Source organism: Equus quagga, chromosome 1, assembly GCF_021613505.1.
Source record: "Equus quagga isolate Etosha38 chromosome 1, UCLA_HA_Equagga_1.0, whole genome shotgun sequence".
NCBI classification, from domain to species: Eukaryota; Metazoa; Chordata; class Mammalia; order Perissodactyla; family Equidae; genus Equus; species Equus quagga.
The window spans coordinates 39,307,023-39,327,452 of record NC_060267.1 but is presented as its reverse complement, the minus strand read 5'-3'; the positions used below and the strand labels follow the sequence as shown (position 1 = coordinate 39,327,452).

Sequence of the window (20,430 nt, the reverse complement as noted above, 5' to 3'; positions counted from 1 at the left end):
TCTCACTGCTTTTTCTGGGATATATACTTAGTAGAATGTTGATTAGATGTGGTTAAAATTTTTTCCCCTTTAAGGGTAAAAGAATTTGTATTTAAGTGAAATGTGTGTGATTCTATTACATTCCTTTTTAATAAAAGCACCCTTTCTCAAATTCTAAATTCTCTCTCTACTTTTCTGTTTTCTGTTTTTAGATTTGTTTATGATACTTGATTGATGAATGATCAAAATCTAAGATAAAACGATTTTATATTAGAATTCTCATTGCTGCTTAAAATAAACTTTTTTTTTAAAAAAATTGTATTTAATTTAATTTATTTTTTTCTTCTTCTCCCCAAAGCCCCCCAGTACATAGTTGTATATTCTAGTCACAGGTCCTTCTAGTTGGGCTATATGAGATGCCACCTCAGCGTGGCTTGATGAGTGGTGCTAGGTATGTGCCCAGGATCCGAACTGGCAAAACCTGGCACCACTGAAGTGGGGCACGTGAACCCAACCACTCGGCCACGGGGCTGGCCCCTGAAATAAACTTTGGCTATTACTCTCTCAGTTCTCGATGCTGTCAGGGACTATTTTGTACAGTGTTGAACAATCCAGGAACAAAATGAGTCTAACTAGCCTACTGGGATCTTACAATTAAGGATAATCCTGGGGAGTCATATCACAAATCTCTCAGAATTTAAACCTGAAGGTAGATCTGAACTGTCATTGTCATGTGGAGTTTTTCAACAAATTTGTTTCAATAACTAATACTAAACCGTGAACCTGAGGGCAAAGATTGTCTTATTTGTATTGTATTCCTTCAAGTGTCTGACTCATGGGCCACAATAGGTGCTTATTTAATGTTCGTTTTTAGAGCGAGTGTTAGGAAATATGAGGGTGATATCTTCTAAAATTGAAAAGTGAGGAAAGTAAGTATTGTATGGTTTATTCTGTGACAGTACTGTATAATGGGAATATGGGTAAGCCAAATACGTTATTTAAAATTTTCAAATGCTGCGTTAAAATAATTAAAAAGAATCAAGTGATAATTTAAATAATATCTTTTACATAACCCATTATATTATTATGTCAACATCTTATTAGTATGTAAAATTAATGAAATGTTTTACTGTTTTTGGTACTAAGTCTTCCAGATTTGGTGTGTATTTTACACTTAGAACATTTTTCAATTTGGAGTAGCCACGTTTCAAGTGCTTAGTACCTGTTATGTGTCTAATAGCTAAAATGTATTGGACGGTGCAAAAGTAACCCCTTAAGAATAACGTACTTAAAGCTCTCTCGATTCAGACACTAAAAGATCTGTATTTAGATTTGCAGTTGGAGAAGTAGATTCACATACCCAGATTGTTCCAAACATACTTAAAAGTTTTTCAGTAGCTAAATTGAATATCAGGTTTCAACTTAAAAATTAAAGTGGTTAGTAAGGAAATACGAAGCAAAACCAGAGTGAGATACCATTTCATACTCACCTGGGATGGTTTTAGTGAAAATAAACGGAAGTCAACAAGTGTTGACAAGGATGTGGAGCTGGGTGGTTATACAACATTGTGAATACACTGAAGACCTCTGAATTATACACTTTAAAATAGTACGTTATGTGAATTTCACCCCAATAAATAATAATAAAAATTAATCCAGCTTCTTAGTTATAGTGGCATTACTTAGAGTAGCAACACTTGGCTAGTGTCTACTGTGGTGGGCTTTGTCATTCTCTGGCAATGTAGTAATTTAGAGAAGATGGAATCTTTAAACAGCAGTGTTCTGGGGCCGGCCCAGTGGCACAGTGGTTAAGTTCGCACATTCAGCTTTGGCGGCCTGGGGTTTGCCGGTTTGGATCCTGGGTGCGGACCTGTGCACTGCTTGTCAAACCATGCTGTGGCAGGCATCCCACATATAAAGTACAGGAAGATGGGCACAGATGTTAGCTCAGGGCCAGTCTTTCTCTGCAAAAAGAGGAGGATTGGTGGGAGATGTTAGCTCAGGGCTAATGTTCCTCATGGGGGGGTGAAAAACCCCAAACCCAGTATTGTTTGTATTCAAAAGATGTGTAGAATTGAGATTGTAAGAATTCAGTAGCCTAGATGCTTAACTTGTCATGCTCAGAACCTGTAGCTGAACATTCTTGATGCGAATTCTCTGAGGTCCACACTATTGATAGGGTCATTGTAAGATTTAAGTGAAATACTAATGTTAAAGTAGTGGTTATGGCTAATCGCTTCTTTTCAGGATTCCCATAGTACCCTGTGCTTTACCCCTCACTAGATCCTTTGAAGTTATCGCTTTATCTGTATGTCTTGCTGACCACGTATTAGCTCTTCCAAGGTGGGAACTGTATCTTATTCATCCTTACACTTTTAGCATCCTGCGTAGTACTGGACATAGAGTAAATACATATTTGACTGAAATCTCAAATCATTCCTCTGCCTCTTAACTTAGCGTGTGCACCCTAGAATGGGCAAAGGTTTTTGTTAGCAATACTGAGATACTGCCATTACAGCGCATAAGAAGTCTCTTGTATATCAAAATAAGTAGAGTAATGATTAATGGCACTCTGTAAGTAGCTTGCTGTGAAGTGTTTCAGCCAACTTTGATTTTATCAAAATCTACAAACAGCTTACTTCTGCTAATATATTTAATAAGTATCGATGATTTTGCACGATGCTTCTGGTAATGCATATATTCAAAAAATTATGTTCCTGCCTTCAAAATGCATGGAAAGGATGAGTTGGGATAAGTATCTAGTATGAGGCTATCCTGAAAGGAGTGTGAGGCTCCTTTTCACTGGAGCAGCTTTAGAGAGACTTTGTGAATAAAGTTGTGATCTCTACTCGCAGAGGGTTGTATTGTGTTTTTAGAAGTTTAAAATGGTAGAGCTGCTTGCATTGAAAGAAAGAGCCTGGAAGCATGTAGATTTTTGATGGTGTTATCTAGACAAACTGTAATATAAGTTGAACCACCTAGTAGTAAAGTGATGGATATGTTTGGTGTTAAACATGACAAATTTGCATGATTGGAATTTGATTTCAAGTGAGAAACTAACTGAGCTGAGTTTCTAATAGAAAAGTGAATTTTGCTGTTTGGGGATCATTTTATAAAATGGTGTTTGTTTTAATTAATAACATTCATTTGATAGAAGACCTGCAAATATTATTTCCCAAGATCTAACTAGAAATCATACACTTGTACTGTAGCTAAGTTGTGCATGGTAATTTTAGTGTTGTCCAAACATTTTGCATTCGTTGTTGGAATAGCAGATCCCCTAGGTGCCTGGGGTAGTCAACCTTTTCTCAATCTTGCAAGTACAGAAGACTAAAGAGGCAGTATTTAATGGAACTCGTGAAGGTTTCATAAGACCAACCCTGAGCATAAGTCTTCTGAGAAGTTAGATCCAATAATTTAAAAGTCAGTGTGATTCTACTTCTTTCCTACCTAACAGAGGAGAACAGTAGGGAGGCTGCTGATAGTTTTAAAGTAGCATGTATTTTAAGATAAAAATAATTTTAAAAATTCAGGAATCCAAGTAGTTGTCAGGATATCTAATTCTTTGATATAAAAACAACTTCTCCTCTTAAAAAAGTGATTAATTCAAAACCAGATTTTTCTGGGAAGAAGAGCCCACTACTTTTGGCTTGCATATAGTGAAAAGAGCAGTATACGGCGGAGTCTGCCACTGTCCAATGTGTATTTATTGGGCAACTTAATAAACTTAATAAAACAAAGAAATTGTACTAGTCCCTAATAATTCCTTTCTGGAATTAGTTCTGTAGCACTAATGAGTTCCTTCTGAAAATATGAAACATTCACTCGTTTGTGTTATGCTTGTGTCCTCACAGCATCCCTGACATCCTTTTTTATTTTCATTTAGTGTGTTGTTGGTGGCTGCAATGCCAGCTTTGCTTCTCAGGGAGGGCTAGCTCGCCATGTACCCACACACTTCAGTCAGCAGAACTCCTCAAAAGTTTCTAGCCAGCCAAAGGCCAAAGAAGAGTCTCCCTCTAAAGCTGGAATGAACAAAAGAAGGAAATTAAAGAACAAAAGACGACGCTCATTACGTAAGTGTTTTACTGAAAATCTGTATTAGATGGCTTTTGTTTATATCTTGGACTTTCATGCAGATCCAGTTTTTACCATTCTTAAACTCTGCCTGTTTTCGTTAACAATAATAGATAGAATTCCTGTGTGTCAGTGTGAGAATTCAGTGATGTATGTTTTATCTGTAGCAGCTAAGGGAGTGTAAGTATATATGTGGCCTTAGAATACAAGCCCTGTGCAGAATTAGATTTGGGGGGCTACTTTAATTCTATTCTAAAGTAATAAAATTTAACATGACACCATTGGTGTTTCCAGCAATATTTAAAAAAAAATTTGAACATGTTAAAGGAAAAAATCAAATAAAATTAAGTAATGTATGTACTCCAAAGTGGTGTGTGTGGATAGCAAAACTAGTTGTAGTCTGTTTCAGGGTTTAACAGTCTATATTGTAACATATGTACAATGTTTATGTGCTTAATTTCCAGATTATGAGATGTAGCCTTGATATTTAGGGAGAACATAATTTGATGATAAGTCTTGTAAACAATATTGGAACCAGGAATTGACTTTCAAACCCCAGAGCCTAGCACTGTGCGTGGTTCTTAGTGTCAGCTGGTTAATTAAATCTACCCTGAATGAAGACGTAGGATTGATTGAAGCTGCACTGAAAGGGAGTCCACCGTAAGAGTGAACTCGAAAGAAAAACAAAGATTGCATTTTACCCTTTCTCTTTGGATTTAATTAGACCAGGAGAGACTCCAGACACTTGTCCAGACTATTAAGCTTGTCTGTAAAACATTGAAATTTTTTTGCTACCGCAAAGCTACAGTGGACAAATGCACAAACCACAAGTGAAAAATAACCTTTCCTAAAACTCTTCAAATTTCTTATTGTTGAAATTAGCATGTTTAGTTTTCAAAGTTGGCTATTGAATTTAGGTTATGGATTCATTTTCCTTTTGACTTCCTTTCATAAAAGCAAATAACATCCTGGTTATTTTACTTGAGTCTTGGTTTGAGTAGCTTGCAGTCACACACAGAAAATTGCTGAATATGTATTATGGGACTCAGAATACTTTTCCCACCTGGTTCACCTAACCTCATTCTTATTTTCATCTCAGTGTATATACAGTAATCATTTAAACTTACTTTTTCACATTATTTGCTTGGTAATACCTGTACAGTTTGCCATCTATTCTTGTAAAGAGACTGTAGGTTCAGGAGTATCTAGTCTGTGTTTAGAATGGAGGACCAGTGACCACTTAAGTATGTGGCTGCTTTTGACATTGGTGTTTTTTCCAGTTAGCTTAGTAAGACAGGCTGTGTAAGTAGAGTGGGAGGGGAGAGATGGTGCGTGAAAACACGCTTTCTGTTTCCTGTTTTATTGGTGAGCTTGAGGACAGCCCTGAATCTGTGACTGTCTGAACTTGAAGAGATTCAAGACCTTTTACTGGGGGCAGCTGCCGTTAAGACACTGCTGATTTGACTTGGCAGAGTTGCCGCTGCTGCAGAACAGTCCTTTGAAAGTGTACCTATCCATGGCAGTGAACTAAAATGAGCACTTTGCTAGCACCTTCCTCATGTAATTCAGAAGGGTCATTTTTACTTAACTAGGTGAAAAGTACATTATAAATAATAGAACTGAAGCATAAGTAATTTTCCGTTTGATAGGGTTTTTAAAGAATTGAAAGTTTAAAAAAAATTTTTTTGACAGACTTGAAAGTAAAGTGGAAGGAATAATACACTAACACTTGAATACCCTTCACTTAGAGATTTATCACTATGCCTCATTTGCTTACTCTTTGTATATACACACGTTTTTGTTCTCAGTCCAAGATACTTTAAGAATACATCTCCTAAGAATAAGGGTAGTCTTCTACATGACCATAATACCGTTCTTACACCTAAAGGGGGAAAAAATCAGATAACATGTATGATTTGGAACCACAGGAAAATTTTCGTGGTCTCCAGGGTTTTTGAGTATGTATCTAATCAATTAAAAAAAATGCCTGGGCACTCAATCCTAACATGCGTTTATACAGTGTATACAGGTAATAACCACTAACGCACGTTATAAGATGATTACCAAGAAGGAATTTCGAAAAACATTGAGGTGAAAAAATAAACAAGTGATATTATTTCCTTCCCTTACTCTAATGGATCATGACACACACTTGCTTTGGAGACTGTTGTAGTTTAGTATTCTTGATACTTTAAGAATGGACATTAACATGGTTAAGGTCTGAATGTATAGAATGTATAGAATCTGAAGTTTGAAGGCTCTTTTAATTATTGTGAATTTAATTCAAGTGATGACTGCTGTATTTCAATCTTGAGTGAGGAGTGACCGATTTGAATGATTTAGAGGAGTTATTTATTATTTTCTCTAAGTGCTTATCCTTCTCAGGAAAAAGCTTATTTGTAGAGCATGGAAGAAGTGCACATTTTTCCCCCAGTAGCCACAGATATAATAGGAAGGGGATTTGTTTCTCAGCGTTAGGTAAAATCCTGACTTTTTTCTCCCATAAATGTCAAATATGTTTTCGTATTGATTTCCCATTGTCATTGCATTCTTAGTCTTGTGCGTTCTACTAGTTTATTACTAGGTAGTGTTTTGCTTATTTCGTTTTGAGGAAAAATCCAATGAGAACGGGCTGTCTAGGTGTTTTATTGAGTATGCCTCCTGGTGAAATCATCCCCCACAAAAGCTCTGGATTTGTGTAAGTGCTCTGAGAATTCCGTGAATAGTGGAGGCGAATCCACGCCACATAGTGGTAAATCAGAATAGTGGGGTAGATCAGCGTGCATGTTCATTCAGAATATGCTATACCAGCAGATCAAGACATTTCTTTTATTGTAAGTAAAATTGAATTTTCAGTTACAGATGATCTTGAAAACTTAAATATATTAGTAAAGCTCTTCAGTTGCAGAATAATCAACTTATTTTCTTTATCTTGAGCAATATTCTTATTAGGAATTAAAGTAGCACAATTTATAATAATATTAGCGGGATGAAAATTGAAATTTTAAAAATATTCTTACCAAGTTAAATCTTGAATGTATAACTTCATTGTGTTCACACTAAAAGATTGCTTATTCTAGGTTTGTGAGTTGATTATTTTTAAAAAGTGGTATAAGCTTATTAATATGAACTGTTTTATGACTTAGCAGGCATTTTTCATGTGAATTTGTTTTGCTTAATCATAATCTGTAGCTGCTGTATCTCTCTTTCACAAATATGGAAACAGGCTAAGGTAGATTAAGCAGTTTGCCCAAAGTTGTACAGCTGATAACTGGTGGAGTTGGGAGTTAGAAAGAATTTTGGTGGACTCATTGATATTCAAAAATGTATTTATAATTTTCTTAGATTATTATTACAAGAGTTATTCATAATCAAGAAAATACTTATCAAAACCCCCAAAATAATATTACCACTTTCTCAAATTTGGAAAAATTTTGTTTACATGTTGATGTACAGTGTTGATGAAATGTATTTCTCTGGTTGGCCATGGTGAGTTTGCGATCTCATTGTGATGTACAGATGGAGATGTTCATCACATTGTTGAAAATGCAGGCCTGGTGCTCAGGAGAGATGCTGGAGTAAAATATAAAATTATATGGACAAGATAGTAGCTGAAATGTGGAATCCTGAGGTTTGAGGTTAGAACCTTAGACACCAAGGGGCAGAATTAACCCACGTTCACTCATTAGTTGAAATTCTGCTTTTGTACATCTTTATCTTGTCAGCTAGATTGCGTTTTGAAAGCCAGGAAAATGTTACATTTAAACACTAGATAGATACTTGTTAATCGTTTCACTCTTTCTTACTTATTACATACTTTTGTGGAAAACAGACTGTCTGGCAGACCGAGATGTTCTTCTAAATATTCTTTCTCTCTTTTGTATTGATTTTTAGCACGACCGCATGATTTCTTCGATGCACAAACACTGGATGCGATAAGGCATCGAGCCATATGCTTTAACCTCTCAGCTCACATAGAAAGTTTAGGGAAGGGACACAGTGTTGTTTTTCATAGTACTGTAAGTATTTGATTTTTCTTTTTCTAATTATATATATAAGTTTGCAAGAATGTGTATTTTGAATTTCACAATCATATTTCTGAATTGCTCAAAATCTAAGAAAATACATTTTAACAAAATTCACAAAACCTTTTGCTTCAACAGTATTTAAAAATTTACTTGTGGTGTTGGTTATAAAGCAAATATTATGATTAAATTGGATATTTTAACCTGTAGTTTGAGCTACTTAGGAATATTGGGGTGGCATTTGGGCTACTGGGCATTTGAAGACCTTAAGTAAGCTATAGGTGTGTTTTTTGACCTCTGGTTTCCTCATTTGTAAAATGAGAGCGTTCAGCTCTTTTTAGCTCATGTCCCTCTGTGCTGCGTGCCCCTCACTTACCCCCCAAATATATACCTAAAGTTTGTGTTAAACAGAAAATAAGATAATGGCCATCAAATTAAAGCTTCGTGAACGAGGGAATTTTTATTTGTTTTGTTCCGCTGATGTGTCCCAAGTGTCTAGAATTATGCCTAACACGTAGTAGGCACTCAGTATATTTGTTGAATGACTGTGTTGTTCAACATAGAAAAAGAAAAGTACCAAATTTGAAAAAGCAATAAGTAGTTTATTTTTAGGTAACTAGGAGTTAATAGAGAGTTGTTATTTCTTGCCGTGTTCCTTGCCATTTTGTTATCCAGTCATCTTTAAATTGTTGTAGTTTGGTGTCCATGAGTTACTGCAGTCATGCGCTGCATAACAATGTTTCGGTCAACAGTGGACCACATATATGATGGTGGTCCCATAAGATTAGTACCATGTAGTTTAGGTGTATAGTAGGCTATACTACCTAGGTTTGTGTAAGTACACTCTGTGATGTTCACACGATGATGAAATAGCCTAATGATGCATTTCTCAGAACATAGCCTCATCGTTAAATGACACATGACTTTTGAGGTAAATTTTAGACCAGATTATGGTGATTTGAATCCCTGGAAAAGAGAGAGTGTTGAATTTTGGCTGTTGAAATATAAAATATACTAAATTTGTTTTTTTTTTATATTCAGTCAAAATACATGAGAATTTAAATATGAAAGTTCAGTGTTGATATCAGTGTTCCGTTTGGTTTGAATTTCTATTTTTCCCATCTTTTTTTAAATTTTCTTATTTTTTGATTTTTTTTATTGTTTATTTTATTTTATTTTTTTGAGGAAGATTAGCCCTGAGCTAACTGCTGCCAATCCTCCTCTTTTTTCTGAGGAAGACTGGCCCTGAGCTAACATCTGTGCCCATCTTCCTCTACTTTATATGTGGGAAACGTGCCACAGCATGGCTTGCCAAACGGTGCCATGTCCACACCCAGGATCTGAACCGGCGAACCCCAGGCTGCTGAAGCGAAACATGCACACTTAACCTCTGTGCCACTGGGCCAGCCCCCCCATCTTTTATAATAATGAAGTTTTCTTGTGTTTTTGCTTTTTCTTCTATGTATACTTACCTCCAGTTATTTAGTATTTCTACCTATTTAACATGCATCCTTACCTCCGTTGCTCTCCCTGATCCTTTTGATTTCTGATCTCTCTGGCTTACTTTCTTTATATAGTTTGATAGGTCACCTGTTAATTTTTTTTGCCTGTTTTTTAATTGTAAAACTTGACTGCCCACACAGCTATTATAACACTGTGCTGTGTTGGATCTGCCTGGTAGTTTTTCATTTTAAAGAAAGTAAATTTTCCAATGGTGTGTTTTTGTGCATAATCACTATAGGATTTGAAAGGTAAATAGCTACTTAGTAAAGAAGGTTGAAAGAGGATCTTGTATTATTGCATTGCTTCGCAACAAAATTTCAGTCCTGAATGAGATGAGAAAACAACCAATAGTGGATTTTCTTTATGGAGAAAATTTAAATGGAAGCGTACTTGACATCTAAGGCAAGTTATTGTTATCATAAAATTAAATTGAGAGAATTTTTAGTCACCACACAACCATCACTGCCCCCTAACTCAGATTTTTCACACAGTGAAACTAGGGACCAGAGAGGTTGTGTACCTTTTCCAGTGTGACAGTATAGTTGTGGTAGTTGAGTATTACCATTCCATAAGATTTGTGGACCTCTGCCCCCAGCCCAGTCATGGATTCTAGGGCAAGAGCTTTTGTGGTATTTAGACTGAAATGTGTGATATTAAAAGGACATTAAAGAAAATAGACCAATAGTTAGGGATCAGTAAATTCCAGGCAAGTTTTTTAATGTATAGGGTAGATAGGGCCGAAGTGTGGATGTTGAAATTAGACTGGTAAAGATACAAGGGGGAGAGTAAAGAATTGAATATATGGAAAAAAGAGATTGTTTAATTTGGGCTGTTGAAATATAAAATAGACTAAATTTTGGTTTTATTTTTTATATTTCAATAAAAATGCATGAAAATTTAAGAACAAAAGATCAGTGTTGATATCAGTATCTTTGCTGGTTTGAATCTCTGTTTTTCCCATGTCTATAATAATGAGATTTTCCTACATTTTCACTTTTTCTTCTGTGTACTTAACCTCCTGATTCAAAAATCCCAGTTTGATTTTGATTCCCAAGACTAAAGGCAAGAAAGCAGAATATTAGACACAAAGAAAAGGAAACTTTTTCTGAGCTGGGAACACATGAGGGCTGTAGTTTGGATTTGAGGAAAGATGTACTATACTTCTGCTCTTAAAGAACATTGGAAGTAGAGTTATCTAAGTATGGGTGAAAGAGTTGGAAGGAAAATTCGAGGGTCTGAAGACTAGAAAGTTAGAGTGGCTGCACTGGGAGTTTTGTTGGGATTCAGCTAGACCAGAGGCTAACTCAGCAGTGACAGTTGAAGTCCTCCGTTGAAGTTTGATAACACAGGTTTATGATTTGGTAGGTCTGTGATTGTTCTTTTTTGCAAAAGTCAGCAAGATATCTCCAGACCCAGAGTGTGGTGTCAGGGCTGATTTGTTCGGCCACTTAACTATTGAGCACCTACTGTGTGCCAGGTACTAATGATCCAGCTGTGAACAAAACAGGGTAAAACAAAACAATAGACCATGCCTATACTCTAGCGGAAGAGACATGATAAACAAGAGAAGTTAGTAAAATTGTAAAGCCTTAAAGTGAGGGTATGAGCCATTGTTATTAGAGGGAAAATCAGGTATAAAATCCTGAAGTGGGAATATGCTAAGTATGTTTGAGAATCAGTGAGTAGGTAGTGTGGCTGGAGGAAACGAGTGAGGCAGAGAGTAGGACTTAAGTCAGAGAGGTAATAGGGAGAACCTTTCTGGACTAAGACCTTGGCTTTTAGTCTGTGTGTGCTGGGAACCCATTGAGTAGGCTTTGAGTAGCCATTGTCTAATGTGATTTTTCGAAGTAATTTTCATTGAGGTATAGTTATGTGTTGCTTAGCGACAGGGATGCATTCTGAAAAATGCATTGTTAGGTGATTGCATCTTGCAGACATCCTAGAGTGTACTTAACAAACCTAGATGGTAGAGCCTACTACACACCTAGGCTATATGGTACTAATCTTATGGTACTGCTGTCAAATATGTGGTCTGTCATTGACCAAAATGTTACGTGACGCATGACTGTGATGACATATATATAAACTGCACCCATTTGAAGTACAGAGTTCTGTAAGCTTTGACAGTTGTACTTACCTTTGAAACCACCATCACCGCAGTTAAAATATAGAACATTCCCGTTACTCAAGGTTTTCCTGGTGTAGCTTTGTAGTTCATGCCTGCCTTCACCTCCTGCCTAGAGAACCCACTGATCTCTTCTCTCATGTAGGTTTTAATGTGCTCACTTTGGTTTTTGTGTTGAGAACAGATCGTAGGTCAGGATGAGGGGAAAAGGGGATTAGTCTTTTCAGTATCTTAGGTGAGAAGAGATGGGAATGGTTGCAATGCTAAGAAGGGTCAGATTCTGGATCTCTTATGAAAGTAGTGCAGGCATACCTCAGGGATAATGTGGGTTTGGTTGCAGACCACCACAGTAAAGCAAATATCACAATAAAGTGAATGATACAAATTTTTTGGTTTCCCAGTCCACATAAAAGTTATGTTTAGGCACTGGCCCTGTGGCTGAGTGGTTAACTTTGTATTCTCTGCTTCAGCTGCCCAGGGTTTTGCTGGTTCAGATCCTGGGCACGGACCTAGCACCACTCGTCAAGTCATGCTGAGGCGGTGTCCCACATAGCACAGCCAGAATGACCTACAACTAGAGTGTACCACTATGGGGCTGGCTCCGTAGTTGAATGGTTAAGTGCGCATGCTCCGCTTCAGCGGCCCAGGGTTTCGCAGGTTCAAATCCTGGGCATGGACATGGCACTGCTCATCAAGCCACACTGAGGCGGTATCCCACATGCCACAACTAGAAGGACCCACAACTAAAAATATACAACTATGTACCGGGGGTGCTTTGGGGAGAAAAAGGAAAAATAAAATCTTAAAAAAAAATAAAAGGAATATACAATTAGGTACCAGGAGGCTTTGGGGAGAAGTAGTAGTAGTATAAAAAAGATTGGCATCAGATGTTAGTTCAGGTGCCAGTCTTTAGAAAAAAACTTATATTTACACTGTACTGTAGTCTTTTAGGTGTGCAGTAACATATGTCTAAAAACAATGTACATACCTTAATTAAAAAACGCTTTTTTGCTAAAAAAAAAATGCTAACCATCATCTGAGCCTTCAACAAGTTGTAATGTTTTTGCTGATGGAGGGTCTTGTAAAAAACGCAGTATCTGTGAAGCACAGTAAGACAAAGTGTGCCTGTATTGACAAGAATTATGGATAGAACAGATGTTGGGTTTGATAACGTGAGGAAAGCACGACTCCAGTGTTTTTGCTCTGGGCAACTGGCCAAAAGGATGGACTTGCCATTTAATAGAGACTATGGCACTAGCAGATTGGGGGAGGGGAGTATCAAGAGCTGGAACCTTGACACATTTCATAGAGTAGTGCCTCCATCATGTAAGCAGATGGATGTAAGAGTGAGTTCAGAGGAGAGATGTGGCTACAAGTGCAAACATGGAAGTTTTGAGCATATTAGTATTTAAAATATCAGACGGGATAAGATCACCTAGGAACTAAAAAAACAGAAAATAGGAAAGAAGAAGTCTCAGGTTTGGGATTCACCAACATTTAATGATTTGAAGGGCAATAAATCTGATGAAATAATGGCCAACTAATGAGCACGTCTCTCTTTGTATAAGGGAGCAGTGGTGATGATAATAAGGTTACGGTTAAAAAAGTAAAGCACCAACTTTCATGTGTTTTCCTTAGAACACCTCCTTGTGATGAAGTCCTAAGGCTCACCATGGGAGGAATAGAGGTGATCAGAAAATGAAGAAACTAAAAATAGTGGGGATGATACTAGGAATTTGGAAAGAAAATTTAGAAATTTACTCAGAGTCAAAATAGCCTATGAAGATGAAAGTAAATTTTCTAAATGTAGAAAGCGTCTGAGAGGATTAAGGACATGATACGTAGGTTTGTTGTAAATTAAGGAATAAGGGTGACGTGCACCTCCAAGTGACAGTGGCGAGGCAGAAGTCCCTTGGGGAGAAGTCACAAAGCTAGAGTGTGATCTAAGGAAGGCTTTTTCTTGGGGAACGTGGAAGGAAGATCCGTAATGGAGAAAGGTCTTCGCTGGAGCTAGGTGATAGGTGAGCAAGTTCTCCGAGGTTCTGTGACGGGAAGGTTTTGGTGGAGGCAGTCTGTGTTAAACAGAATCACTTCTCTTAGTACCCAGAATGTACAATACTAGCTGCAAATTTAAGTTTCCTAGTTATCAACTTAACTTTCGTAGGAAATAACCATACAGTTAGTGAAACAATTGGCAGAAAAATGTCTGTGAAGTACTACGTTGTGGAATTAGTCTTCTTTAATTGGAACCTTTTCTTTCGCGCCTTCTCCAGAAGAGGTCAGCAGAATCCCAGTTACCAGTCAGTGGGCTTGCTGGGCTTGATGAGTTTGCATTGTTTTTATATCTTACTTCTTTGTAAAGTATTTTGTTTTAGCATCTACAGCTCTGTTTTTGGGCTTTTGAATTAGTCTTGTTGCTAAGCCTTGAGTTAGGGTACTTGACTATAGGTTTTTAAATAATGAAGATAGAAAGTGTTTTATTTTTGTTTAAAGTGCTGATTTTACTCAGTGCTAATATGTTTGGAAGATGACACATAACATTTCGTGTGGTTGTTTGGAACTTAAACTTGGTAGAAAATATGGAGATTTAAATTATTGAAACACTGAAGTGCCAATTTTGTTAATGTGGAAGTTGTAAGAGTTATAAAATAGCATTTTGATCTGTTTTTATTTTATCTAAACATTACCTTAATTTTCAGAATCTGGTAATGAATGACAAGTGTATTGTTTTTCTTACACTTCTATAGGTCTTTTTGTATAGGTTGATCCACCCTTTAGTTTAGATTCTTTAAAATTGAACCTGAACACTGATTCGCCAATGTTTCTTTTAAAGTAAAACCAACCAACCAACAAAACCCCCCCAAGCCAACAGCAAATACCTTAGTAGTGAATTAGAGACTTTTTCCCTTCCCAGCAGTATTTTTTCTTTACTGTTTATTTGTTCCTAAAAATATTCCAGCCAGAATGGATTCTTGGTCTGCAAGCTAGCTAAGCTGCAGATTTAGTCGATTGTAAACTAAATAGCATTTTGAGTCCTTTAATAAGGATAATATGGTTTTAGTATTTGGCTATACAAAGCTTCTTCAGTTCCTTTCTTCTTTTGCTTTTGTGAAAAAGTATGAGCAGAGGTGAAATTGCTACAAAGCAGGGCAGAACAAGATGTGGTGGTGATATCTGGTCCAGGATGTGAACGCTTAAAAGTTCTTGATTCGGATCAAAAGTACTTTTTTATGATACATTAAAATAATGTTTTACAAGTTGTTTTTATGATTGCTTTCATATCATTACTAGGTAATAGCTAAGAGAAAAGAAGATTCTGGAAAGATAAAACTTTTGCTTCATTGGATGCCTGAAGACATGTAAGTATTTGGAATACTATGTGTAATTAATAGACTAATGTCTTTTATAAAAATCTTATACTCAAAACTTACTTAAGTCATTGGATTCACATATAAAAGACTTACAAAAATTAAACTGCAAAACATTTTGAGGTTGTCAGGATTAAAGAGAATCTGTGAAAGCTCTTAAAGTACCTGGCTCAAGGTATAAGCTTTAAAACTAGCTTTTGTATTGTTTTTGTTTTGTTTTGTTTTTTAAAGATTTTATTTTTCTCCTTTTTCTCCCAAAGCCCCCCGGTACATAGTTGTGTATTTTTTAGTTGTGGGTCCTTCTAGTTGTGGCATGTGGGATGACGCCTCAGCATGGCTTGATGATCGGTGCCATTTGCACACCCAGGATTCAAACTGGTGAAACCCTGGGCCGCCAAAGCGAAGCTTGAGAACTTAACCACTTGGCCACGGGGCTGGCCCCTGTATTGTTTTTTTTTTTTAAAGAGTAATTACATATATATTTTTTTAAAGATTTTTTATTTTTTCCTTTTTCTCCCCAAAGCCCCCCGGTACATAGTTGTACATTCTTTGTTGTGGGTCCTTCTAGGTGTGGCATGTGGGACGCTGCCTCAGTGTGGTTTGATGAGCAGTGCCATGTCCACGCCCAGGATTCGAACCAACGAAACACTGGGCCGCCTGCAGCGGAGTGCGCGAACTTAACCGCTCGGCCACAGGGCCAGCCCCTCCTGTATTGGTTTTAATAAAACTTTTTACAGCAGTGTTTAATCATTTTCAGGATGTGATTTTTAAAGGATTTTTAAAGACTCTCAAGTAGTATGCCAGCAGCTTTAGATATACCTTTGTTTGAATTTCTTTTCTTTTTTTGATTTTTTTTTTTTTGGAGGAAGATTAGCCCTGAGCTAACATCTGCTGCCAATCCCCCTCTTTTTGCTAAGGAAGACTGGCCCTGAGCTAACATCCCTGCCCATCTTCCTGTACTTTATATGTGGAAGGCCTACCACAGCATGGCTTGCCAGGCAATGCCGTGTCTGCACCTGGGATCCGAACCAGCAAACCCTGGGCCACTGAAGTGCAACATGTGAACTTAACTGCTGCGCCTCTTGGCCGGCCCCTGAATTATTTATTTAAAAAATTTCTAAACATTTTCTAGTACAAAGTTAATGATAACTTATATAGAAAAAGTAGTTGGCCAGTTTTCCAGCAGTGTTACATTTTTCCTTGCGTTCTAGTACCCTTTTAAAGCACTTTTGGCCCAAATGCTCCCTGATTTAGATATTTCATATTTAATTTTGCTTTTGTCCTTTAATTGAAAATTTTTTGTTATAGAAGGTAATGAAGTGTATCATAGAAATTTTGGAAAAAGTTGATAAGCATCAAGAATAGAATAAATAGGGGCCAGCCCGGTGTCTGAGTGGTTAAGTTCATACGTTCTACTTCGGCGGCCCAGGGTTTTGCCGGTTCAAATCCTGGGCGTGGACATGGCACCGCTCATCAAGCCATACTGAGGCAGCATCCCACATACCACAACTAGAAGGACCCACAACTAAAAATACACAACTGTGTACCTGGGGGCTTTGGGGAGAATAGGGAAAAATAAATTCTTAAAAAAAAAAAAAAAATAGAATAAATAGGGGCCGGCACTGTGGCCGAGTGGTTAAGTTCACATGTTCCACTTTGGTGGCCCAGGGTTTCACAGGTTTGGATTCTGGGTGCTGACATGGCACCGCTTGTCAAGCCATGCTGAGGCAGCGTCCCACATAGCACAACCAGAAGGACATACCACTAGAATGTACAACTGTGCAGTGGGGGGCTTGGGGAGGAGAAGAGGAAGAAGAAGGAGCAAAAAAATAGATTGGCAACAGATGTTCGCTCAGGTGCCAGTCTTTAAAAAAAAAAAAGAATAACTATAAATGAATAGAATCTCACTGTGTATACTTTCTTTTCCAAAAATTAACAGTATGTGGTTAACGTTTGTCCTTGTTATTATTTTTCTATTATATTGTTTCCCAAACTCTGTTCTAAGGTGATGTTAATGAATGTGATATAAATGAATAGTTGTGAAATAGATTTGGGAGTTTATAGTGCACATTAGCATATTGCAGTAAAGAAATCTATTTAGCTTTTTTTAATCCCATGACAATCAAACTTCATTACTATAGAACGTATTTTCCATATCTTCCCTCTGCCCCTTTCAGGTTTTGTGGAAATGTTGCTATAAAATATTTTGAAATGGCTGTGTAAAATAAATATTTAATAAGCTCCTTTGTACTGAACATTAAAGTTACCTATTTTCCTCTACTGTTAAAAAAATTAAAATCTATTAATATACAAACTGTGCCAAATGTTAATGGTTTTTGATAGGATTGCCTTCCTGAAAGTTTGTACCAATTTACAATCCCATCTGCTACGTTAGAAAGCTTATTTTTTTTGACTTATTAGCAATACTGGCTGTTATTACTCTTACTTTTTGTATTTCTTTGATTACAAGTAAGATAATTTTTAAATTGTTCGTGTCTTTGGTGCATTGATGGTTTGTGTCCTTGTCCCCCCATCCCTTTTTCCCTCATGGGCGTTCATCGATTTCATACTGTTTTGTAAGAGCTTTTTTTATATTAAGGTTATAGATATGATTCCTTTAAAAATAACATATTCAAATGCCTGTGTATTTTGGTAATTGATCAATCCAAATATTAAAATGCTTTTATTTGAGTTTCCCTGTAGGATTCAGTTTCTTTGAATTTAGGAGTTTGGTCTCATGTGCGTTTCTTTTTAAGTGGAATTTAATCTGGTGGGGATTTTACTTTAATTTCTTTATAAAGAAACTTACTGTCAGATTTCCATCAAGTCAAGCTCAAGTATGAATTTCAGCCAGTTAAAAGATAGGCCGTGTGTTCTGATGTGTATTTCTAAGTTTGATGTGGCTTTGGCACCAAAAATTCAGAATTCATTTCCAAATTTATGCCTAAACTCTCACCCTGACATTTTGTTGCTAGGACTTCATATCCTGCTACTTAAATTGCTGTTTCCCTGGCTTCTGAGAAGCTTCTTAACCTAGGTGGCCCAGTCAAACCAGTGGAAAAGGCTGGATAATGCGAAGGTATATGAAAAGTAATTTTAAAATTAATGTTATTTTATTTATGACTTGTTTTTTAATTCATAGTCTGCCTGATGTGTGGGTGAATGAAAGTGAACGACATCAATTAAAAACTAAAGTAGTTCATTTATCAAAGCTACCCAAAGATACTGCCTTGCTTTTGGACCCAAACATATACAGGTAATTTAATTCTTGATTTGATGTTCTACTTTTTGAACTCTAATCTTAAACCTTCCTAAATTTTGGATGTAGTGTTAGGACTCATTTTGAAGTATGGCATGTCGGTACCAAGCATATCTTGCTTTCTGAAGTTTTGTATATGGAAATTACATCACAAAGATTTATACATCGTAGAATCCAGAAAGATAATGTTTTGGTAAAGTTGACATGCCAGCTTAACTCCAGATTTATCTTAAGTAGCTTAGATTGTAGTATACATAGTACTTTGAAAATAAGTGCCTCTTGTTTAAGTTTGTGATTCTTTTATAATAGACTTTTCTGGGCCTGGGAATGTTTTGCATGTGCCCTAAATACCATAAATGGCTGAATATTTTAAACTTATACTCTCTCCAAATTTTTTAAAAGAGTTTAAATATTACTGTGTTTGTTTTTAAGAGATAGCTCAGAGTGTTCGTATTTCTAATAGTTTTCTGATCTGACCTTTGTTTTAGTATTTTGAGCTTATCAAGGTATGGGGGGGCAAGGAGAAGAAACCAGCATTTCTATATGCTGAGTCACTTTGCTGGGTGTTGTACATAGACTTCATCCTCATGGCAGCCCTGTGAAGTAGGTGTCACTGTCTCTGTTTTACAGATTGGAAAACTGAGGTGAGAGGTTAAATAGCTTGCCCAAGGTTATACTGTCTGAGCTCTATGCTGCCTCTCTCCCAATGACATTCACTAAGGTGATGTAAAAAAGGGGTGAAAATGCTTAAAAGGCACTGTTAAGGAATGAAATTCTATATTTTTAAAAGAAATTTTAATAAGTATTTTATATAGGAATAGGTTGGGTAAGAATAAGATGACATACAATGATTATAGTCCCAAATATGAATTTTAACTATCATAAGAGACGATGCCCTGTGCCAAATTTTGTAGCAGATAAACACTTTGAAGGTTCTGTTCATTCCATGACTCAACTTTTTAGAATGTTGTTCCATATAATGGGATTCCTATAATTTGAGACATCTTCTGAGAATGAAATTCTAACATAATGGGCCTTGCCATGTGGAAACAGAGACTCTTGAGTGTTCCTTACTTGAAAAAAAAATTATTTTAAACATCTTTTGGTGAAGGTGCTAAAATAAAAACTTGTTTTGAGGGAGATTAGCTAGGTTATCAAGAAATTAACTAGAATAGAGAACAGTAAAATGACCTTAAAAGAGAAGATTGAGGGAAATCTGCTACAAAAAATAGGGGAAAGTCACAATTTACCTTTCTCTTTATAGAGAAGAATTGAATGTTCTTTATTTACTGGTACCTAATTTAGGGTTTATTTCTGTTTACTCTTTGAAGGGAGTAATTAAAATTAGCATTCTAAAAGAGTGATATTTTGGGAGAGTCACCCTGCTATTAGAACTGGTTGTAAACATCCTTTAGGCAGAGAGTTGACAAAGGGGCATGAATCTTAATTATTAGGATTAAGAGTAACCTTTGTGTTTCTCCCCTGCATTCAACTCCCCCCTCTCTTAAGGGTCTTCCTTTTTCACAGAACCAGCTTAGTTTTGCTGTTCTTGTGCTATATAGGAAGCAATTTAGATATTTTAGTAAACGTGACTTAAAAAAAATCCTTCAAGCTTAGAACTGATGTCCAGAAGTGCATAGGAATTGCATTGCATATTCTCAAAGTGTAATTCTACGATTCTTATTTCATTCTTAGGCAATGAAGATGTTCTTACCACATGTTAGGTGCTTCTGTGGAGTTAATTTTTTTTAACTGTACCACTCTCATCTTAAAGTTTAATTTTGAGTCTAAACTTCAAGCTTCTCCTATTCCGGAAATTAGAGTTCAGTCTGCCCTAAAGTGGTACAGAGTGATAGAACCCCTACATTTGCCATAGTGTAATGTCTTAACAATGTCTGGATTTTGATTGGGAAAACTTGTGAAATTAAGTAAAAGGTGGAAAAGCAATTATCCTGACTTGTTTAGGAGAAATAATTTGTGGCTTATGCACGGCAAACTTTTATTTATTTAAACTTTCTATCATTTATTTGTTTTTATTTATTATTTTATCATTATTTATTAACTTCAAAATGAGACTAAAAAGAACGTAATTATCTG

The 20,430-nt window shown here is 36.4% G+C and overlaps 1 protein-coding gene across 4 annotated transcripts in view; it reads left to right on the top strand.

The window, feature by feature from the left end:
* The window catches only part of AEBP2 (AE binding protein 2), a 96,321-nt gene that overhangs the window by 36,038 nt on the left and 39,853 nt on the right, over positions 1 to 20,430 (top strand). For 2 of the 4 annotated variants that reach the window (XR_006889812.1, XR_006889811.1), the window contains exons 4-7: positions 3,866 to 4,052; positions 7,948 to 8,072; positions 14,998 to 15,065; positions 18,050 to 18,153. Coding sequence is in view for 2 of the 4 variants with exons in the window: in XM_046670058.1 (XP_046526014.1) it covers positions 3,866 to 4,052; positions 7,948 to 8,072; positions 14,998 to 15,065; positions 18,217 to 18,330 (494 nt within the window). In the remaining 2 variants the exon portion in view is untranslated. Of the gene's footprint in view, positions 1 to 3,865; positions 4,053 to 7,947; positions 8,073 to 14,997; positions 15,066 to 18,049; positions 18,154 to 18,216; positions 18,331 to 20,430 lie in introns of all 4 variants that reach the window. The other 2 variants (XM_046670058.1, XM_046670049.1) reach the window with 1 other exon arrangement.